Source organism: Podarcis tiliguerta, assembly GCF_965153285.1.
Source record: "Podarcis tiliguerta genome assembly, chromosome: 3".
NCBI lineage: Eukaryota > Metazoa > Chordata > Lepidosauria > Squamata > Lacertidae > Podarcis > Podarcis tiliguerta.
In genome coordinates, this window is record NC_139536.1 from 39,829,287 (window position 1) to 39,853,588 (window position 24,302).

At 40.9% G+C, this 24,302-nt stretch overlaps 1 protein-coding gene across 3 annotated transcripts; it reads right to left on the reverse strand.

Annotated features, from left to right (window-relative positions):
- Positions 1-4,750: 4,750 nt before the first annotated feature.
- FEZ2 (fasciculation and elongation protein zeta 2) lies at positions 4,751-23,019 on the reverse strand. 3 transcript variants are annotated; one of them, XM_083432253.1, is made up of 10 exons: positions 22,517-22,846; positions 20,101-20,209; positions 19,175-19,291; positions 18,673-18,817; positions 17,340-17,608; positions 13,914-13,994; positions 9,865-9,940; positions 8,205-8,270; positions 6,118-6,146; positions 4,751-5,668 (listed from the first exon to the last, which is right to left on the reverse strand). In XM_083432253.1, exons 1-9 carry the CDS (start codon positions 22,786-22,788, stop codon positions 6,136-6,138), a joined length of 1,146 nt encoding a protein of 381 aa, XP_083288379.1. In that variant the 5' UTR covers positions 22,789-22,846; the 3' UTR covers positions 4,751-5,668; positions 6,118-6,135. The 3 variants fall into 3 exon arrangements, with proteins under 3 accessions (XP_083288379.1, XP_083288378.1, XP_083288380.1); XM_083432252.1 differs by lacking the exon at positions 6,118-6,146 and having other exon boundaries at positions 22,517-22,939; XM_083432254.1 differs by lacking the exons at positions 6,118-6,146; positions 13,914-13,994 and having other exon boundaries at positions 22,517-23,019.
- Between the last annotated feature and the right edge of the window lie 1,283 nt (positions 23,020-24,302).

A 24,302-nucleotide genomic window follows, 5' to 3' on the forward strand; every position in this document is an offset into this window, starting at 1 on the left:
CCTTGCATCAGAATGAAGTGAGACTGTCTAAACTGCAACAGAGCCAGCTGTCTTCTTGGGCACAGAGGACTCTGTCATCAAGTGGCTCACACTCCCAACTATTAAAATGTTAGTATGGTGAGGCATGTGGGGAAACCCTGGAGTCTGAAAATAGGCTTGATGTAGGCACCCCACTATTTGAAAACTTGGTTTATTTAAAAAGTAGGCTTTTAGGGTGCCTGGGAGCAGAAACAGTGGTTGATAAAGCTCTGATATTTGGAATGGCAAACAGCCCAAAGTTCTCTCCAAATTTGCAGTCGCTCAGTGCATATTTGTGTGGCAGGTGCAGCTTGTCTGTGCAACCAGCATCCAGTGCAAGATTTTGGAAAGCCCACAATATATTTAGTTGTCTTGTATGGCCAGAGGGGAAGCCCCTGGAACCTGAGAACAGGCATGACCCCCCTTCCGTTGTTAAAACACACAAGGGGAAGATTTTTGCCTAATTTTGCACTAACCACATCTCTGTAATATGTAGCTCTTTGTGTGAAAACAAAAGCATACCTCACAGTGGTTTCCAAGATGAACAGGACTGGACAGCAACATGTGCTCCGGTGAGGAGTACACCTCCTGGATGATAGCTCCCACAGTCAATTTCCTAATTCCAAAGTTGACTACAAGCTCCCAGCAGCACTTCAGGGTTGCCAGCCACCATCTTGAAAATGCAACCTGCTTCTCAACTGGAATGGCTCACCATGTGACTAGGGTTTATTTGGAGTGGTGGCCTAAGGAGATCGGCCATCTCAAAGCTGCACAGTTCATCCGAATGTTAAGTCATCCTATTAAGTTAACATTTTGTATAAGAACACATTTAGTTTAAAAAGGCTGCTGTTGACTAAAAGACAGACTTTCTTTTGAGGAGTCACAGTTGTCTTTGGGGTTACATAAATCCAGCACAAGGAACCTCAGCTGGTGGTAAGCATTACTTTCTGGGCACATTGTCTTCAATTTGCCTGAGTGCTAGGAACAGATGCTGCAAGTGAACACTGCCACCGTGTGGACGTGTTTAAATATGATCGGGGGGGGGGGGATCACTGCTAATGAAATTATAGAGGCAAAATTTTCCATCTTCAAAATACTAGGTTAAGGCCTGATTCAGAAATAAGATGTTACACTTGAACACAACGCACTATTTGCTTTTTAGTCATGTGGTACAATATGAAGGTGCATTATATAGAACTTTGCTGAACCTAAGCAGTCCTGGGCCTAGACCATGGCTGGATTGGAGGTTGCTAGGAAAGTTTATACAGTGGTACCTCGGGTTACATACACTTCAGGTGACAGACTCCGCTAACCCAGAAATAGTGCTTCAGGTTAAGAACTTTGCTTCAGGATGCGATTAGAAATTGTGCTCCGGCGGCTTGGCGGCAGCAGGAGGCCCTCCAGAACAAATTAAGTACTTAACCCGAGGGACCACTGTATATTCTGCTTTCAGCTGCATGGAAGACGATGGGATATTAGTGAGTTAATGACCGATAACATTTTGTTGTTGTAATGTGAACAATGGGTAAAACTGCACAGTGCTTGGGCTCATGTCTTGAGGTGCACATCCCCCATGCCTGGAAGTTCTGAGATAAGATGCCAGGTGCACTGGGTTACCATAGCAACACCAGTGAGGCCAAGTCATTCACCCCCCCAATGGTTTGAAATATATGCCTACATGTAGAGATGGGTATAATAGTCTCTAGGGTATCGATTTCATTATGTCTCGCCATGTCCTGTCCTGTTTGCTGTCAGGGTCTAACTCTGAATCTGTGAGAGTCAGGGGAAGAGGTGGTGGGTTTTAACACAACAGCATTAGCTAGCGTGGTGTTAGTTGATCTCTCTGTACTTATGTATCTTTATTCCAAAGACCAAAAGAACTATATATTGTAGATAATAGTGTCTAGCTTTGTCTTGTGTCTGGGGACAACAAACACTTTGTTACTTTGACCTGTATGGGAGAGGAGTTTTTCCTTTAACCGGGGACTCTGGAATAAGCTATCTGCTGGAAAACGAAATCTCTGAAGACTCTGCTGGGGCTTCTGAAACTCTGCTGATACATCACACTGCTTGGGTATGGTGAACTACCAACTGACTTCCACAAGTCAACAATTTCCCCCCTTTTCTCAGCATCTTTGTTTTACAATATGATTTTTTTTCTTAAAAACTACAATTTCAAATAGTTTTTTTCCCCCCTTTTATAGTGCATGCCTCAAATAACTGTAAGCTTTAATTGGGTGACTGTCAATCATTCCAAAGTTCATTTGTCGTTATGCTAAGATTCACATTCTTTGTGACGTTATTTGGGCTGATCCATGCCCAAAGCAACCAGCGTGGGGGAAAGGTATTTGCTTGGTGTCCATGGTATGGACCAAAGCAGTAGGAGGAGTAAGATTAGCTGGTTTGCATGCACATTTCCCTCCCTCCCCCCCCCCACCTCACGCAGGAACACACAAAGAAAATAGTGATACCACAGCCTTGTAGAAGTTAGTGACACAGATGTTTTACCTCAAAATGGAAGGGCAAAGAGGAAATACCCTTATCTCTAATACAGGGGGAAAGAATAAAATGTGAAATTTCAGTCAGCCCCATTACTGAATGCAGCTTTTTAATGAGATCTGTGATATAATCTCCCTCAAATCAATACCTATTCACCATTTTTAAAACATTGGGCCTCTGCCATAGAGGCTTAAGCTCTAAAGCCGAAAAGTCAATAGTGTTAATTTATATTTGATCTGGCCCCATGGGAATGGAAGGTTGTTTTTTAAAAAAGGCCAGGCATTGTTAAGCATTTAGGCATACAAAAAAAGGTTTTTTGTTGTTGTTGTTGTAACTTCTGGGATGGGATTTAGAGTCAGTGACTTTGACATCTCCAAGTCTTCCATTCATACACATAAACGCGTGGTATTGACCTAAATGTAGAATAGTACAACTAGAAGAGACCTTGAAGATCACCAGTCCTCAGCAAGGACAGGAGTTATTTGATTTAAACATCCCCTCACAGATAATATGGCCAATTCCTCTTTTAAAACTGCCACAGTAAGTAGACTGAAATGTCCATAAAGTTAGATGTCTGTTGCTGTCTCAGGCAGCCTGCTTTTCTAGACTATGCAAGAAACAGAAAGGATACCTGACTATGACCTTTTTAAATGGAGCTTCAAAGAAAATCAGTGGGCTGGATCCTGAAAATAACAAGAGGAAACGGGCCAAAATCAGGATGAGACGCATTGTGCAAGTACAACACAACTATCAAAATACAGGACAGACACCGCCAATTAATATAAGATTAGCAGCAAAAATTCTGTATACAAAATAGTGAGGAGAAAAAGAGAAGTCTCTAATTGCAGATACTGGTACCTCATACTATGTGAATTTGCAACTTTAAGCAAAGTCACCTCCATCTTTTAGGTGAAAAGGGACAATCTTTTTTGGGATGTATAAGAAGCTGCATCTATGATTTTATCAGATACTAAATAAAACCTTAAACTAAAAGCATACACAAATTTAGCAAGATACTAATGCTAATTATAATGACAATTATAACTATATCAATACATGCCTATTTTTGTTCTACTGGTTAAATTGCTTTAAACAGTCCATTGTTTATTGTTTCCTCTGCTAATACTGTGTCATTATTGTTTTATGGTCCTTGACCTAGTGATCTGACTTTTTAAAAAACAATGCAACACTCTACATCTAGTAATCAGTTAGTCACTTTCCAAACCAGCTTTGCTGGCAAGCAGCCATTGGCCTCTGTAACATGTCATAAATTTAGATAGATATGCTTGATATGCAATGGACAGGGCTTCAGTATTATTATTTTCTGCACCAAAAGCACCATACACAATGGAGCCACGCTGAGGAGGGGGGTGGGGAATGCACCCTGAATTAATTTTTGTTACTTCAGGAGGGTATATGAAAACTTACCAGATGGTTTGTGCCCAGGTATACCACATCTATAAATAAACTGAAAGGCAGTAGATCTTGGAAAGCGCAGGTTAAAATCTGTCACAAACACTGTTGCTAAGCACGCAAGCTGCTACCCTCTCAACTAGCTGCTATTTCCGGCTGTCATGAAATATCCTGTGCATGGAGGCAATTTGATCTGGAGGTGGCGAAGATACGTATCGCTGTGGTGAGATTAGCATCCCAGAGGAAAAGTCATAACTTCCTGCTCAGACAGAGATAATGTGAAATCTTCTCAGCTGCAAAATGAATCTGAGATTAGGAGAAGTCCATTAAGATAGGATACTCTTGATAAAAAGAATTTCCTTCTGCCTACCCTCAGACTATATTTCTTACTGCTGTGATGTGGCTACATTTGATAAAGGAGGAAAGATTGAACCTGCATAGGTGTTCCTAGGAACAGGATAACTTTCTGTTCTAGTATTAGACACACCAGCGGATAACTTGTGTATAGGGTCACATTCTTGACATTTCAGGAAACAGAAGGCTGCAGCAAGTTGCACAGCATAAACAAGCCTGAAGTGAATGCTTTTTTACAGCCAGTTTTTTTAGCGCATTCATCTCCTAAGCTATTGCTCTTTCCTGTCTGCAGTTTTAAGGATCCTTTGTAGCGGCTGAGACACTTGAAAACTTGGTGAGACTTCTATTGTGTTGCCAAAGTCCCACCTTTGAGAGGAGTTAGTATTTATACACCGTAAGCAAAAGAAGTGCAGTGGGCAGACACTGTGCTGCAATACATAAATCAAATAACAACAGGAGAACAGTGTCTTTTTAAAAATGTTCATTAATATTCTGCAGCATATAAAATGTTATACTATGACCAAACATTTAACATGTGGACTAAAAAGCACAATAGCAGCAAGATATTCATATTCAACTACATTCATTTAAATAATTAAAATACTGAGCACAATATTAATGGGACAATAATTTGAAACAAATCAATCAGGAAGATTTCCCATGCAAGGCTGACTGTGGTCTTTCACATATCCCATTCATTTCCGTGGGGCTTGCGGAGAATAACTTCCTCATGAATTGTAATCTCATTAAGCGAGCCAACCAGTAATGGAAAAATGATACCCTACCTCTTTTTACTTCTGTAGAGTGCTGAAAAATTGATGAGAATCGGTAAACAGTAACACTAAACACAACAATACTTCTTTTTAACTCTTACATAAAAAAAAGTTCAGTGCTAGTTCCCATATCACTATTCTAGAGTCTCCCATGAAGAACTTCAGTCGAATTTTGCAGTGCAGGTTCAGCTTTTGAGCCATTTTACACATTTAATGCAATAACCTATTGCAGTTATTATTAAAAGTTCTGTTTAATGTAATAGGTTTTTACTTACACTAAAGTTTCTTGTTCTTCCACAGACTCAGATTGTTGTGGAGGATAATTACATGCCGTGTGTTTGTAAAAAATACTGTTTAAAAAGCCAAAACAATGCATGTGGATAAAACTGTACAGCATTTGTTCTCTGCTCAAATACATCACATGAAAATAATGGATGAATTCTACATACTCTGGAGGACTCACTCCAGGATTCAAAAGTCCAAGCAGGCAATGAAAATAGTAAATACATGAGAACACGGGGCCAAACTGAAAGGCTTTGAACAACCTTTGTCACAGGAATTAGCCCGGCTGCCTTTCACCAAACACAGCTCTCTTCATGTAGGGCACAAAACTGCAAAAGAATAAAGAGATGCATATAGGTATTTTTGGATTGGCTCATCCCAAAACAGTGTCAGATATGAGCTAATAAAACTAGAATGCTGAGATCTCTATTCTAAAAGCGTTACCAAATTCACAGGAAGCAATTGCTATGCATAATGAATATGGACCTCATTCCCCATCACACAAACAAAACAAATCCATAAAGGAACACACACTACCATCAACTAATTACTTACAGAAATGAGTTAAATAGAAGGTCATGTCTTAGGTGACACAGAATAATTCTTTTAAAAAGTAATTGTCCAGATATCTAGCAGATCTCTCAGATACTCCATGCAGCAACAATGAAAGAACAACTCTGATGCAAAGTGTACTCTCTCCACTGACAGATTACAGTGGGAGTCAAGACATGTCCTTTACATATTCCTCATTCCTGCTTCAGAGCTAAAAGACACAAACCTCAGAGCAATCCAGCTTTCAAACCAATGCTAGCACAACACAAAAGCAAATGAAGAAGTAAGGTTTAAGGTTATCAGAAGAGGAAAAAGTACATATTTCTTTAGTTGCATGAACATTTTGTGCTAATCTGAAAACAGTTTTTTATTAAGAAAATCTTTACCCTGCAGGTAATAAACTCTAAAAGTAGTGTTAAAATCCCATTTTAATTCAAAAGGTTGGAAACAAAAACGCAAAGCTCAAAACCACACCAAATATATATATATATTTTCTTTGATAGCACACAAACGTTCTCGTGTGTCAAGTTCTTTTCCACCCTTAAGTCAACCTAATGAGATTCTTGGTCGAATCTGCAACAGATACTCAACCAGGAAGGTGAACAATTTCTCCCTCTTGCAAATGTTCAACACATTTTACACAAAGCTTGACATGGAAGAGGGGTGTAGCCCTTTCCCTTCCCAACCCTGTTGCATGCCAGAGCTTTAAGCAATTTTCTTTGCTGTTCCTCTGCTGCTGCTTTTTGCCATTGGTTTTCATTCCACTGCCTACTTATTTAGGTTCAGGAATCTTTACACCAGCAAGGGATTAAAAGTACTTTTTGTATTCCATTTGATTAGCCTTAAGCATTGCATCGGGTGAAAAGTTTCTCTCTTCAAAATTCTGCTTTATTGGCAGCACCAGACTGCATGGGCAATTGGTTTAAGAAGGTATAAAAAGTTTCATTTTAGATGCTTGCAACAGGAGTTACTACTAGATATGAGAACTGTTTTTATATAGGTCTTTAGGTTATATTTTGTGCCTTACTAATGTGGGACATTGCTGGTTTGAAAGAAATATATTTGGTTAGGGTATTGTTTGGTTTGTTAGACATATTTGTACTGATATGTCACTCCAAGTAAAAAATCACAAGTAAAAGAAATATGATAATTGTTTCTAAAAAGTGTATGAGGACATATTTTTTAACATTTTATATTTTTTATCCCCTATCCTATTTATGCTATTTGCATATCTGCAGTGCCCAATGAATTTTCCAAAGCCTACAATAAAGTTCATTTCTAGCACTCACACCTTGAATTCCAACAGGCACAAATGCAAATCCTATACTCTTACTGCTACATCGAACTGACAAAGTATTTTGCAGCAGTAGTGCACCAGGTACGTGAAGAGCATTACATTGTTGTACTTGCTTTTTTTCGACAAGTCAAATCATAAAGACAAAATGAATTTTCTAAAAACCAGCTTAATGGATTGTTGTTTTTTATTCAGCTGCAAGTTATCACCCTAACCTTAGAAATCCTTTTCTAAAAAATCCTCGTACTACGGAAAGATTTCTCTACAGTCGACTCACAACTTGCACGCATTTAACTTGTGTGATTACCGCTTTATGTGCTTGGTGGCCAGCCCCGCACACCATCACACAAATTAAACACACACAAGGTGGAGAGTTTAAAATACCACTTTGAAACACTGCACAGGTAGAACAGAACACTGCTTTTCTCTCAGCTTCTAAAAGAATACCAGGTAAACAGTTAATGAGGAATATGTAATAATTCTCTAGAACCTTCTCAAACATTGCATAGGTCTTATTAAGACATGCGCAACATAGCTTTTAGTGCTGGCATATTTCACGAGAGCAGCTTTTCCAAGTGGCAAGTTGTTTACAACCCCTATAAAATACTGGTGTGAGGAAGCGTTGCCCTTTGAACCATTTCCAAAACACAGACAAATGACTTTTAAGTCTCTGCACCCAATGTTTAATCTCCACATCCCAGAGCTCTCCCCCTCTATGTGTCTTCACCTACTCCATTCGTGGAGCCAGCAGAGTGTTTTGATTTATTTACTATTTCAAATTCACAACTCGCACCCTTCCTCTCCAAAGGGACCCCAGGGCAGCTCACCATAATTATATTACATAAAACAAGTTTTAAAAACACTGTAACATACTGCAGACAGCAGTTAAAACTAGTAGTGAAATGGCTTTATAAAATTATTGGCCAAAAGCCTGAATGGATAAAAGCCTTGAAATGTAGAAATATTTCATACTCTACAAATTAACATTTTTTTTAAAAAAAGATGCAAGACTAGCTCACCCTTCAAAATGTAGTCTGTTAATAAGCTTGGCACTTTCTCACTGTCTTCTTTCATGGCATGAAGAACTGTAAAATGTAGAGATGATGATCAGTGGAAGAAGCACCAACTTAGTCAATATAAACATGGCATTTAGAGCAGTGCTTCCCAAACCCTTTTCACACAAACTACTGGGAAATTGCCAAGGGTCTTGGCGGACCATTTAATGATTTTTCTGCCTGTTGTAGCAATTGCAATGCACTGTGCTAGATAAGGTGTGATTTTAACTGTATTTTTACAGACATGTAGTCGACTACCTAAAAGAAGTGCACTGACAACTATTTAGATACCCCGCATTAGAGCAACTGTATTGAAGGTTATTGTGCACATTATTTCGCCCCCCTACTTTCATCCAAGTCAACCATGGATAAGAACATTAAACAACCCTAGCTTTAATCAAATGTATGTCTCCCCAACAAAGTGGACTGTTCTATTAATCTGTAATAACAGGGTTCGTTTTCAATGATAGCACTACTTGCCTGGCCACCCGACAAATGTCCCCCAAGTTCTCAGGGTACAAGGGCATTGGAAGCTGGAGTCTTTAGCATTGCGCTCCATGGTCAGCAAGTGGTAGACAGCTCACTTCATGGCTGCTTTGTCCTCAATGCACCCAAATAATTATTTCTCAAGTGCATTCAAAGCAACCCCTGCCCACAACAGGTCTAGAAACCAACAGATGCTGGTAATTTGGTAAACTAGCCACTTGTGCTAACCTGCCAAGTGGCAAGGGTAATTTTACTATTTCCCTTTTGGATCAATATATGTGAATCAAATAATGCGCAACTTTTATGAAGAACACATCCCAACCTCCTTAATATTTAGGAGTAAATATGTAGAATTATACTTGATTGTAGCACATTTACTGTTTCGTTCTGAAATATCTGTATATCAACAGCTGAGAGTCCAGTGCTCTAAATAAATGTTTTGAGGCCTGCCACACAGTGTTAGCAGGGAGAGTCAGGAAGTCTGTTACTGAGTCAAGAATCAAGTTGCAGCTAGTCAGTGGAAAACAATGCCGCTAACTCTTTAGATAGTGCCTCCTCTGAACTGTTTATGAATGGAGAAAGGGATAGTTCTTCATTAGTATGGCTGTGACTCTTGCTAAGTACTTGATACAGAAAAACAATCTGGAGAAGAAATGTTTCAGGAAAATTGGACAACTATTTGCTTGGATATTACTGCTACCTTGTGATGCAGACAGCGAACTTGAAGAAATTTGGCTAATTGTATTATGTACCTGAACTTCCTGGTTGTTTAAAGCTAAACAGTAGAAGTTAGTTCTACCAATTTCAGAATATTAATGCATACCTGAGCCGGGGAATAACACTGATTTCACTGAAAGATGCAGGAAGGGTACAACCTTTTAAATAAGTCTTCATTTTAAATAAGTCTTCACATGCCATGGGGCAGTTAGTGGCCTCTCTGGGTAACATATGGCTGCAGATCAACTCCAGGCATTTTTGAGTTATTTCAGATTTTAGAACATAAAATGCTTGGTTTTCTAATGCAATTTTCCTCCAAAGATACACTGGGAGATGTGCAACCCTACCAACTCTTCTGGATCTGAGAAAATAATCTAGAATTTGACTTTTGAAAGTACTGTAGTCACTATTATATACTTACTTTTTGTTAATGTTTGGAGATCTTCAACTGATGGAGGTCCACTTTTCTTCTCATAAGGGATGACTGTTGTCAGGTACTGCCAAATGAATGCAAGGATTACTAAATAGCATCAGTGATTCTTGGCACAACTTCCAGTTTACAGTCATACGATAAATATATCTCATTATGTACAAACCAGATCTGTTAAATTCTGTCTAAACACAATGAAACCAATTGTAAATATATTCTAGAAAGCAACAAAATGATGTGTGTCAATACAGTGTGTCAAAACTGATCTTAAATTCCAGAATACTGTTTACAAGGTAGCATCCAAGGGTGTCCATTCCCTCACTGATGGAAAAAATCCATTTGCAGAATGAGGACAGAAACCATTTCTGGTGATTCCGCGAGATGCTGAAAATTGTTTCGCTCTCTTTCATTCTTCTGACGGATTCCTTATGCCAATGGACACTGTTGGATACGACACATTGTAGTTAGCCAAACTCTTCCTTTTAGAGATTTTCTGTACTGTAAGGAAGTTATAACGGGATAGTACACACAACATTTTATTTTTGCATTTGATAACCTGGATAACCAAATGTAAACCCACAGATCTTTTAAATGCCAATAATAATGAATAGTTACTATGTTTGTTCAGGAATTGTCTGCTCAATCTTTTCATCATGGATATACTATATGTAAGTGTGTGTGTGTGTGTGTGTGTGTGTGTTGGGAGGTGACTCCATGGAATGACTTGCTGCATGAATTGTGAAATGAGTCAGTGTAACCAACTAACCAGCATCTGGACCAAGGAACATACCCAAATATATTTGGATAAGTGAAATCACATTCTGGGAGGCCCAGCTCCCCCAGCTGCTGCCAGGAAAGGTTGTGTGCTAGCTTCCCCTATGCACTTGCATGCAGGCTTACTCAGTGGCAGTGGCAACGCAATGGTCCAGGGAGCTGAGCTGCCCAACTGTACTGAACAATCCTTATTTGCTTTCACTTTGTGGACATAGCCCATTTTGCTTGGAAAGGCATCTCTGAAGCTAGATATTCTTTTCCACTGCAGCTTTGTGCTGCTGAAGAAGCAAGGTGCTTTAAATCAGCATTCTGTCTCTAGTTCTTCAGCATTTTTCCTTTGGTGGCATGTTTTATTATTGCCATACAGAAGTGTGTAGTAGTAATAATAGTAGTAATGGAAAATAGTAGCAGTAGTAGTAATGTTTTATGGCAGACATCCGCCCACTACTCAAGTCTTTCCAATTATGTATTTCAACTTTAAACACAGTTGTTCCCAATACATGGGCTTACATTATCTACATCTGAATTTAGTTCAAATTGGTTTGAATAAATACACAGATTTCAGAAAACTAAACGTGTTTCTTTTGAAGCTTTTACTGGCAATATTTTTTGGCTCCATAATTTCAAATTTGGCATTCATTGGGGGTTTTTTTTGTAGACTCTCAAACCCAAAACTGAACTCTTGGGGATTTCTGAAATAAAGCAGCCCTCCTTGCCAATAGGTCACAAGGCAATATGCAGAGCTGTACCCATGCAAACAACATTTTAAAACTCTTTCAACCATTGAAACCAATTGACTTGTTAACCTATGGCAACATACGAAGAGTATCCCCCCCATGGTAAGAAGATAATAAATAGCATAACCCTATACAAGTTTATTCACAGAAAGGTTATCTAGCCCAACCCCCTGCAATGCAGGACTCTATTGCCCAATGTGGGGCTCAAACCCATAACTCTGAGATTAAGAGTCTCATGCTTTACTGAATGAGCCATATGAAAGTCCTGCTATGTTCAACCACTTATTTCCCTGTAAGTGTGTTCAGGACTGCAGCCTAAATGACTGAGAAGCTGCTGCCTGAGGCAGAATACCTTAGTATGAAAAGAAGCATTATGCATTTTAAAATTCCAGAAAAAGAAATATGCATGTTAGCACCTATGTATTTGGGATAGAGAGCTATCAAACTAATAAAATACATTTTGGAAACTACAGAAATGGTGTCAAATTAATGTACATAGTACACATACCTTACGATGAGCTTCTAAAACAATGTTGAAGGTTCTGACAGCAAACAATACTGGAGACCCCAAACCGTGCTCAGCAAATGTCACACAGCCCCTCCTTTCAAAACTCTGCCCATACCAAAAGTTGATACAAACTTTGCTCCAGTTCAGAGACTGATAAGTAGTACATGGGCTTTTGCAGCCACAGAGTTCTCTGCCAGTAAGTTGGGCATTTATTTCAACAGAAGGGCTTAATTTGCAAGCACCATGTTGAACAGAGATCTAGGCATCTGCGGGAGCTCAGTGTGCAAATGGATTGTATTCGTCTAGTACAATGGAAGCACTGGCAGGGACTGCTTGGAATGGGCTCCACTGGGGACACTGACAACATACACAGCAGTCCAAAAGACCCCAGCTCATTCATTTTAGCACCGTGGCCTTCTTCTGGACTTAGATTGCAAACCACTCTAACCAACTGAGCTATCCAGGCTGACGCAACAGAATTATAGTTGGACAGGACTCTTGAGGGCCATCCAGCTCAGTTGATTAAAGTGTGGTAGATACCAAGGTTGTGGGTTCGATCCCCGTAAGGGACAGCTGCGTGCTCTGACATTGCAGGGGTTGGACTAGATGATCCTCAGGTTCCCTTCCAACTCTATGATTCTATGTAGCTGTCCCATACAGGGATTGAACCTTCAACCTTGTTTTTATCACTGCTCTTCTACCTTCCATATTCTTTAGGGATTTAAAGAGTTTTCAACCCTAATGTTCCCAGCATCTCTTCAGGACTCTCCAAGATGAGGGCTGGTCAAAATTAGATTTTACCCTCTCCAAATCCTATTGTCACTACTCAATCCAATGTTTATGCTAAGTGGTGCTAACTGCAAAGAGAAGCTGTCCAATGATTTTAATATTGTTAAAAAGATAACCACAGACTATGAAATGCGTACATAGGAAGCTACCTTGTCTTATACCATCTGCCTCAGAATTGTTTTTGTTACCTTTATTTAAAGCCTGTACAAATATAGAAGTACATGTTCTATCTGAGATTTTTAAAATGAGAGCGTGTTTAGTAAAAAAAAAAGTGTGTCTTGTCTTTTAAACAATTTGATCCTCATTAAAATTTGCATAGCAGCACTAGCTGTGGGTCTGATCTAAAACAAATATGTCTGATCATAAAAGCCAGCCAAAATAGCATACACACCTAGTACTTACAGGTCATTTGTGTCAATACTATACAGTGGCAGTTTTTGATCACTACTCTATATACACACTTTTTCAATAGAACCACATAATTGTAGAGTTAGAAGGTACCCCTAGGGTCATCTAGTCCACCCTGATTATTGTAAGGTTGTATAGACATACCTTTTCAATACTATAATACAGTCTAGCAATCTGACATTGGGATATAATAATAATAATAATAATAATAATAATAATAATAATGATGATGTTTGGAGAAAAAAAGTATTGAACTATTTATGGCATTTAATATCCCTTTGGATTGTGGATTACACATATATTTGCTTTAAATGAAATAAAAAATTGTCCAAGGAAACACGTGATGTTTGAGAATCCATAACAAAGAGGCTTTAAACATATTGGAAGTTGCCAGACTTATTTACCATACACTATTTTCCTGCATTTCTTTCTTCTTGTGCTGAAGTATTTAAGCTGACATGACCTTCTACTGCTGATTTCTTATGCATGCAGTTCATTCCAAGTATGCATTATGCTGATGCCTATATTTTATTTTCAGAGGTTAAATGAACCCTAGAGGGAAATTGTTCATTTGCTGCAATTTTTCTGTGCATATCAAGGCTTGTCTGCTCTTTAACTACCGAGGAAAGAAAACCTTTGCAAACAAATCATAGCCTTGAAGGCAGAGAAGACGCGAGTAAGCATGCTAATATCCCCTCCCCCCTCCGGTGATCACTTGTAGTCTGAAAATACTACCGCTGCCAGCTTTTTAAGGCCTTGATTTATATAAAGACAGAAAGGATAGCACAAGGGAAAAAACAAAGCGTCAGAGGATAGCCCAGCACCTGTTTTTCTCCACCCGAGTTTCCAAACGTTTGACGGAAGCCATTCTGAATAACATTTGAGATCCCTTCCATGCTGAACCGCTATAGGGAGCAAGAACATGGCAGGAGGGAAAAGGGAAGGGAGAACAGAAAAATTTAAAAGCTATTAGTTAGGATTTACTAAAGATGCAAGCAAGGTAAATGACAGAGACAAGCTGTTAGGAATGAATAAATGCAACTGCAGTTTAAGCGGAGAAAAACTTACTTTTTCAATATTTAGCTCTTTAGCAAAAGAAAACTATAGAATTTAGAAATAGGACCATCAGTACAATTTTATAAACACAGGCCTGATACCAAAGTGTTTTCTACATGAATTATGTGAGATGCTAAATGTCATAAAACAGACTTGTTTGCAGCCACAGCCTAAAGCTTCAGACACCTGATGTTTGCCCACCTGTCTAACTAACCTGTGGAGGGTTCACTACTTCTGGATCCGGCCCTCTGGCTGGATCCAGTTCCTCACCCTTGCTATAGTAGCTAGCCTTTTACTTTATTCACACCATTAAATTAATATGCAACATGTAGAATAAAGAAGAACACTTAAAACCTAAGATATAAAAAAACTTATACTTAGTTGTCCCAATGGGCATGTCATGCGTAAAAACAAGTCCCACTGGTAAGTCACCTTCTTGACTGGATCCCTTGCATTTAAAAGGGTGCTGTGTGTATAGCACATGTGAATGTACATGGGGAGATTGGTACTGGGTAAGGTCTGCATGTATGTATGGAAGTGAGAGCTGGACCATAAAGCAGGCTGATCGCCGAAGAATTGATGCTTTTGAATTATGGTGCTGGAGGAGACTCTTGAGAGTCCCATGGACTGCAAGAAGATCAAACCTATCCATTCTGAAGGAAATCAGCCCTGAGTGCTCACTGGAAGGACAGATCCTGAAGCTGAGGCTCCAATACTTTGGCCACCTCATGAGAAGAGAAGACTCCCTGGAAAAGACCCTGATGTTGGGAAAGATGGAGGGCACAAGGAGAAGGGGACGACAGAGGACGAGATGGTTGGACAGTGTTCTCGAAGCTACCAGCATGAGTTTGACCAAACTGCGGGAGGCAGTGGAAGACAGGAGTGCCTGGCGTGCTCTGGTCCATGGGGTCACGAAGAGTCGGACACGACTAAATGACAACAACAACAAAGGTCTGCATGTGTATCCCTATCCCCTAACATGGTTTGATGCCAGTGGCAGTCACGTGTTTGTATTCTACCTTTCTCTGTTCTGACCTCCCCACTGACACCAAAAGGCAGTTAATGATTGCAACGTGAATAAAATCAACCGTCTGCTTTGACTGCTTTGAATGCAAGGCGTTTTCTCACGCAGCCCAAAAATGTGCAGGTGCACAGGGACCATTGATTTTGGTTAACACATCAGCTTGGTTTCTATTTTACGACCCACAGGTGGGGAATCTCAGGCTTGGGGGCCAAACGCAGCCCTCCAGGTCTCTCTGTTTGGCACCTGGCACTTTCCCTAGGCCACTCACTGGCCCTGCTTTGCACCCCATGTGTTTCTTGCCTGGCTGAAATGTGCACTTGAACACTGATAATACCTCCTGCTTGTCATAATGGAGGATAGAGAGGGGTATGCAAATGTGATTAAAAACTAGCTTACTATACAAATATAACATTTATATTAATTGTTTCACCTCCAGCTCCACCCTCTAATGGAATGTGGCCCTCAGGCTGAAAAAGCCCCCCCCCCCATTCCAAACCCAATTGTTTCATATACCAGATGTTTTTCATCTCGTATAGCATTTTTAGTTCCAGCATCTTTTGCAGAGACTGCAGCTGAAAATCCTTCCAATGCAAAGAGCACCCCTCTCAAAACTACTCTAGCCTTGGCTGAGAAGCAGAAAGAGGAGTTGCATACCAACAGACCTTTTTCCTACAAAGAGCAGCATAAAGAGGTTGCAAAAGGGAGGGTAGCATTTAGGGGCAGCTCCCAGCTGTCCTCCTGCATCTCCTCAAGCCCCTCTCAAAGATAAGCAGGCCACAAGGCCCTGCGCAATGCCAGAACCGCTCTCATCCTTTGTACCACTTGCGATTAGGGCCACTTTTTGAACTTAGATACCGTACTCAAGTAAAAAGACATGCAGATTGCATCACACGTAAATGGTACACATGATACATGTGAACAAAGGTAGCGAAAAAGACTGTGCCTCGGACGCATCTCTAGGGTTCAACTAGAAACTCCTTGATGCTCTAGCACATGATGTTTGAGCATCTGTATACCTCTCTCTGGAGCAGATTGACCTTTAAAATGACAGTCACTTATGGCACATGTTCCTATTCCTCCTAAAATTAACAAAGCTTATGACTAAACAATCTCCTGGCCAATGCAGAGTCTATTAATGCTGTTATTTATGCATTTACTATTAAAAGTGTTCTGTCCTTTTTATGGCAGTATTATTTATACATGAAGACCTTCATAAATATCTTTCATTAAGCACCTACTCCCTAGCCTAGCTATTTTTTTTATTTTTAATGAAGGTATAATGCCTTGAGGCAAAGCTTACTTGACACTATAGCACAATCCTACTAAGCACAGATCTTACTAACATCTGTGGCAGGATCTTTCTGGTCCCCCAAAGTCCCTGACATTAAGAGGATGCGCTGTATGTGGTAAGTACTCCCGCATCTCTAGGTCGTAGTCTACCTGGAAAAGGGTTTTGAGGGGCCTCTACATGCTGATGACAACACTGGCAAAATAATGTGTGATCCCCGAGCAACTGGAGGAGGCAGAGGCTTGAGCAGGACATAGAAGACATACAGAATTGAGAAAAAAGAAGGCTAATGAAAGGAGATGGGGTATGTGGAAAACTTTATATGGCAAAGGGTATATATGCTGTTGCAATGACAGTTACTGAAATCTGTCCAACAGTTCTGCATCCTTGTGCACAACTTAACTTCTATTCCATTTCTGTAATCACTCTAATGAAAAATTACTACCAAGACCTCTGTACTTCAGATTTCTAGATTTTAGACTGAAAGGTTTCCATCATTTTCTGAATTTCCAGGGCAGTATCATTCCTCTTTACTCCTTACAAGTTGCTCAAAACAAAGCATGTACAGTACGCATTCCCTAGAACATAGTAAGTGCAGTGTTTAGCCATAAGGAGTACAACTTCTCAAAGTATTTGACTAAATTGTTGTACTATTGCAAGGATTAGCACTATGTTGAATAGAGCCCACTGTAAATGTATAACTATTACAGTTTGATGAAGTCATAGTTGCCAATCAGAAGCTATGAGATTCCCCAATAATGGCAACCAGAAAGACAGGAGCTGTATATACTTTAAGAAGTAAGACGTAGATAGAAAGTGATCAACTAGAGTTAAAATTCTAATTTGGTTTATATCTACAGACACAAAGGACAATGTTCTTACTGTTCCAGGCATATGACTCCTCTCTTGCTTGCCATTCTGAGGACTGCCATTTTTCAGTTTCTTTTTCTTCTTTGCCATTTCCTTCTGTTCTCTTTGTTTGTTTTGTACTTCAATAAGGACAGAGATGAAGCTGTTCTTTACTTCCTTCTCAAATTCCAGCTCATCTCGTAGTGCCAACTGCTGCACTAGCTCCTCAGAGTAGTCCTTGATGGCGGTCTCAATCTCTTCTAACAGATCATTTAATTCTGTCACAGATAGATTTTTCACACCTGCTTTCCAAACAGAACAAAAAATTATGTTGCGTATAATAATGCATATCAAAAACAGCATAAATCCAATACTTTGCTCCTAACAAATGCACCCAAAGAGCAACAGCTGCCAAATCTATGAACTTATGATGAAACACTCTTCCGCAACTGCAACTCACTTCACATGTGATGGTGCATATCAGGGGTGGACAAGCTATCACCTTCCAAGTGTTCTTGGACTACTTGCATCGTCCCTGACTATTGACCGGAAGAATTCAAATGCTATTTTCAAGAGGTGTCACCAGTTTTAAGGACAACGTGTACATCTGTCCTGCTCAATAGCTGCTTATAGGAGGAGAAAGCCTATCAGGATGGGGCAGAAAAACGTTTAGTTATCCTGAATAACTAAAATTCCTCAAGACTGTATTTCTACAGAGAATTACAGACATGCGCATCACCAAATACAGCCTGCTTCCACTTCCACTTGGCCTTATCTGTAGACGACATAACAGCGAAACTACCAAGAGAAAGATAGGCAAACATTGATAAATTGAAACATGGTAAATCAGGTGTTCACCATTCTATACTGGAAAATACTTTTTTTGGGGGGGGGGATATCACTTTTGGGTATATGAGGCAAACTTCTGTATGTTACACAAACTGGGATTTGCTTTAAAAAGTTTCCTTATAATATTTATTATATCCAGATGGAGATCAGGGCCATACAGGCATTAGCCTTTACAGACAAAACCCTGTTATGTGAAGATGACATTGCAGTACACTGGAGCATAAAGGTCTTCAGAAGAATCCCAGCTCATTGCAAACTATTCCATAATCAGGCAAGCTCCAAAAAAAGCAAAAAGAATCCTGACAAAATGCAGGAAAGTGTTCTGGAAAATGTTTTATTTTGACAGATCAGAAACATATGACTTACTGTTCTGACCTCTTCCGACAAATCATGCAATCAAGGCATCTAATGAAAATCAAGCCTAATTGTGTGTACAGAAGTGAAATGCTCTTTCAAACATTGAACAGTTTGTAAGAAGAGGAAATCAAATGCAAAATACAGCAGAAGGATTCCTTACGTTCTTCATAATTGTGGTTTGTACTAGATCTCTTAAGCGTTTGAATTTCCTGGGACAGTAAGGACAGGCGGTCTGACTGGGTTGGTGTTTCTTCATCATCTGGATCTGGAGATTCCTGCATCATTTCCTCTATTTCTTCAATCACCTTTCAAAGTAAACACACAAACACAGAGTTATGGAAAATCAAAGACACAATGTAACATTCAGGGCTGATTTTCAAAACTTAACAGTAACTTTCTAAGCATTTTCCTTCAATATAAAATATTGTCATATGGGGCAAATCTTCTCCTGATATTTCATTTGTGTCTTTTTATGAGAAGGAAGCATACCTATAAATCCAAACAAAATTACAATATGATAGCAAAGGCTGGACTTTGGGTTACATTCCTGCATTCCTATAGTTCGTCTCCAAGTGTATTTAGTATTTCTTCCATTAGAGAGATAAGAAGCTTAATAACCAGGTGCTGTTATCAAAGCTGCATGAGTGCTTTCCGTTCTTTACCTGCTCAGCTGTGAAGAGTGGTTCTTCATTGATGCAGGAAACTATAATAGAATGCATGTCTAGTTGCTCTCTCAACTCTTCATCATCTGATAAGTCAAGGTTCATGTTGTCATTAACCTAAATAACAAAAAGAAGAGTAAGAAAATTATTATTAAAAGCATCAAGACATTATGTGCCAAATCCCAACTATTGTTTTTGGATCCTAAATCCTTCCAAGAAATATGCAATCATTTTAAACCAAAGGCAATCCTAAACCCACTGACCTCAGAGCCCCACAACTCCATGGAACTTACTTTTCAGTAAACATGCATAGGATTGCACTGCTAAGCAGTGGAAACAAAACAACTAGGTCAGAACTTTTGCCCAAAATTAGAGGCAAAAATGCTTTTAGCTGTAACCAAAGAAGTCATTTTCTTATTTGGACATACACTAAATAAGGTATGGTTTATGTGCATGGGCACATACATGGTTCAGTATTTTAATACGTTGTAAGTCGCTTTAAGATTTTTCGGAAAAGCGATGAACAAATATAAACAAGCAGCCACTAACTTAAACAGAACTTACATAACATTGCACAAAAGTCTGCACACAACTGCAACTATAAGAGTGAATGAAATGTTAAATATTATTACTTTAATTTATTACCCACTGTTCAGCCGCAGTCACAAAAAATAGGGTGGGTGCTGAAAATATACAAGTGTCAAAAGGCCAAGGCAAAGAGGTAAATATATCGACTCTCATTTCTAATAGAAATTTGGCAGATATATATTTTTAAGAAGCAGCCTCAAAATGGAAACAGAAAGCTGAGAATTTTATGTCAAAAGTTCCTTCATTTGACAAATGATGCAACAACATTGTGGTTATGTGCCACAGCAGCAAGCATTCAAGAGAAAGCTGTTCAGAAAGTATTGTAGGCGTGTACTTACTCCCTTTTCAGAAAGATTCAGTGTTGGCAAATGCAGTGCTCTGGTGTGTGAAGACTTCCAGTCAACTGGCATTACATTACCATAATTATCTGTCAGAGCATTCCAAATCCTGAGGGGGGAAAATAAATTATATTTTAGCCTTCAAGCTATACAGCAACTACTATATTAAATCTGACAAATATACTGAGCAACACTGTGGTTTTAAAAATGCATTAACCAGGTGAATCCCACAGTGGTTCCAAAATCAAACATTTTGGAACTACATACATAACAATAAAAATGAATCTCTCAGCTAAGATGGGATGGCCCTAACCCATCCTTACTTGTGTGCAATAAGCTGTGGCCCAGATGGTAATACTCATTCCTACCCCCCACCCTTAGGTAAATAAAAAGGTATATCCAGCCAGTTCAATGGGACCCAGATGGATTTCATGATGCACATTTGTAATGCCTATGTGTCCATGGAAGTATACTTGCTTCTGCATGTGGATTTCCCTTGCTGGGTAATAACATAGTGTTCCCTTTTAAGGTTATTCCCTTTTAAGGTGATAACATACAGTGAGGGGAAAAATTATTTGATCCCCTGCTAAATTTTCCCATTTGCCCCCTGACGAAGAAATGGCCAGTCCATAATTTTAATGATAGGTTTATTGTAGCTGTGAGAGACAGAATAACAACAGGAAAACCTGAAGAAACCCAGAAGACAAAAGTCAGAGATTGATGTGCATTATAATGAGTGAAATAAGTATTTGATCCCCTGTCAACCAGCCAGATGTCAGGCTACCTGGTATCTTCACTGTATGCAACGAGCTGAGATTAGAAGCACCTGCTGTAAGGGAGAGGTTTTACCTGTACTCCCAGCTCGTTACAGTACCTGTACAAAAGACACCTGTAGACAGAAGCAATCTAGCAGATTTTAAAGTAGCCACCATGACCAAGACCAAAGAGCTGTCCAAGGATGTCAGGGACAAGATTGTAGATCTGCACAAGGCTGGACTATTGCCAAGCAGAATGGTGAGAAGGTGACAACAACCAATGGAAGCAAAAGCTGGGTTTCTGGAGGGGTTTGCTGTTGTTCTTCTGTCTCTCACAGCTACAATAAACCTACCATTAAAATTATGGACTGGTCATTTCTTTGTCAGAGGGCAAACGGGCAAATTTAGCAGGAGATCAAATACTTTCCCCCCTCAATGTAGATACGTGAATAACAGCAGCAATTAGTTTTGCATGCGCAGAGGCAAGAATCTAACAATTGTCTTGCTCGGTTAGACTGTATCTAGTCCAGTACTCTTGTCTGTAACAGTGGTCAAATCATATTTCTCTGGGAAACTCACCAGCAAGTCAGCAACACAAATGGCTGATATGTTTTTTGTCTCCAGTAACTGGACTGTGTTATCTGGCTTCACAAGAGCTCTGAATAATATTCCTCAAAGACTTACTACTTTTGGGGCAACCCAGAGAATATGTGTTTATAAACAGAGAATCTAATCGGAGAGGATTAACTGTATTGGAGAACAAATCAGAGCAGATGACAAACTTGTGCTTGCTAAAAAGCAAACAACATAAAAAGACAAAGTTAAAGTTCCACAGACTTTAAAGAGAAACCTCTAGTGAGCAAGAGGTTTTAAGAACCCTGACAAGCTGGTTCTCAAATATTATGGTTTAGAAGCAACAAATCATGTCTGTGTATGGAAGCTTCCCCTGCCTGAGGCTGCAATCTTTTGACCAGGAATAAGCCCAACTGAATGCAGCGAGTAAACATGCAGAGCCAACACGTCTTCTGGGACTGGACGGGTTTGTAAAGGGCCTCTCCTTAAATAAATCAAATTCTGCGCACAGATAGTTCTCCTTCCACCAGACAGAGAAGTCCCCGCTGTAAACTGGAACCCGGTTCTGGGGGACTAGAACAAAGCTTGCCTGCGTGGCCGAGTCCTGACGTACTAAAGAAGCTTCATAGAATGGCAGAGTTGGAAGGGGTCCCCACGGGTCATCTAGTCCAACCCTTGGCACGCGCAAGCTGGCACGATACCTACAGGAAACCGCTCTGAGCTTCCGAGCAACCCCCCCCCCCTCACGAGCAAAAGGCCGAGCTCGCCGAATGATGCCCAACCAACCCTAGTGTTGCATTCCGACGTCTTCCTCAAGGGCCTCGGGGACCGCGCAGTGCTGGGGAATGCAGAGGGCGGCGCAGCTCCCTCCCGCCTCCTCGAGGGGGCGATTCTGCGCTCCCAGAAGCCCCTTCATCCCCAACCGCCAGCTCTTCGCGGGGAGCAGCCTCTGAGGGCCGACGCTCCCCCAGGGCGCTAATATTTGCCCCCCAAACTATGCACCCGTCCCGAAAAGGCCACACCGGCCTGGGGAGGGGGCGGGCCCGTCACGCACCCCCCCCCCAAGGGTCCCCGGCCCGGCCACTCACTCGTCTTCGTGCAGCGCGCTCTGGTCGCTGAGAGGCCTCGGCGGGACCCGCGCTTCCCCTTCGGCGCAGCTCGGCGGCGGCGGCGCCTGGAAGCAGAGCGGCAGCTGGGCCGCCAGGTCGTTGCCTCCTCCGCCGCCGCCCCAAGTGCCTCCTTCCCGACACGCCGCCGGGGACTCCGGGCAGCCGCTCTCCTCGGCCGGGGGCTGGAAGCCCGAGAAGTCCTGCCAGTCCCCGGCAGGATCCCGTTGCGAGGCCGCCGCCGCCGCCGCCATGGCCGACGACGCAGCGACTGAGAGGAGAGAGGCCGGCCGGGCCCGGCCTGCGCGTGCCCGCCGCCTCGCCTCCGCCCCGGCGCTCCGCGGCGCGCGCTCCCGGTTTGCCCGGGCGGAGGGGCGCCCCGTTAAGGAGGGAGGCCGCCCATCGCTCGCACCGAAACCGAGATCTTGGCCTCTTGGTTTGGGAAGCTTCGCAATAGGCAGTTGGGTGACTCGGAAGCCGGCCCTGCATTGTTGAGCGGGGCTTTGCTCCCTAAGTTTATTTATCAACTCTCCTCTAGAATTTGCAGCCTCTTTGAAATTAAGAGCTAGCCAAGTACCGTAGTAAACCACACCTGTGCCCGGTGCGAACCGTATCCCGCCCCCATTGCTACCTATCACTACCTGCTTCAATTAGAACAAAAGATTTTGAATTGGATTTAAACAAGAAGAGTTACATCAGGGGCCGCTGGTGGTAACATTCCGGATGGGTTGGGCTGCAGTTTTTAGCCTGACATGTTTTCATAGGAAGTGAGTGTGCAGCACTTTTTAAGGAAAGGGTGCCATTGCACATGTGCAGTGTGCTGCTGTCTCCACACTTTCTCTAAAATAAGGGGAAGGGGGAGGAATTATTCTTGCGCATCTACCGACATCTTCCAGGCAAGAACACTCAAGTATGATTTTCAAACAAGGTTGACTCCATAACTCTTATTTAGAAATTTAATTGTTCCATGTAAGTTTTTTAATGCATGTATTGATTTTACTGACCTTTGCCAGAACTCTAAACATAGTACACACAACTTTTTAAAATGTGAGGAACACTTTCTTCCAATGGCATGCAGTTTTCATGCCTCTACAAATCAGTTTAACTTTTAATGATTAAAAATGCTTCCCCCATTCTTAGTTGTTTTTTTTTTAAGGATTCCAACCAACAGACCAAATAAAATAAAATAAAATAAAAATTTCAACCAGGGCATAGCAGAACATAGTTGCAATGCACGATTCAGTACTGAAAACTACATGGCTCATGTGCAGAGCATGACACTACGGTAATCATAATTGGCCTCTGTGTTAGGAAGAGTATTTTCCAGATTTGAGGAAGGATGTAGAGTCAGTCACTGATATTTAAACAGGCATAGAGACCAAACTTTTAAAAATTCACTGACAAACTCTCAAAAAAGCAACCTCTAAATAATAGTGACTGCATTTTCATGCATTCCTTAAACTAGGAGAGAGGCTTGTTGGAAGCAGATCTGCAAGCTCGGTGGATCAGGGGAATGCTGTGGACATAGCGCATCTTGATTTCAGTAAGGCTTTTAAGCATAACTTAAATCCTAAAATGAGTGGTGGGGATGAACTTCATGGATGTCCTCCAAAATGTTTGCACTTCCACCCTTCCAAAAAAACAAACAAAAACATTTTGCTTCTCAGTGACTGACTGTGAACATGTACAGAACACCTTTCCTATTGGATGGGAAGCATCTAAAAATATATATCTGAGCATAGAGTCCATGGGTAGCCAACTTTGTGCC

Bases quoted from the DNA above. Each gene is read 5' to 3' on its own strand.
- FEZ2 (XM_083432252.1), bottom strand. From the start codon at position 22,788: ATGGCGGCGGCGGCGGCGGCCTCGCAACGGGATCCTGCCGGGGACTGG. The intron at 18,818-19,174 runs GTAAAGAACGGA...TTACTTTGAAAG, and splicing joins CACTCTTCACAGCTGAGCAG to GTGATTGAAGAAATAGAGGA. The intron at 8,271-9,864 runs GTAAGTATATAA...TACATTTTACAG, and splicing joins TCTCCAAACATTAACAAAAA to TTCTTCATGCCATGAAAGAA.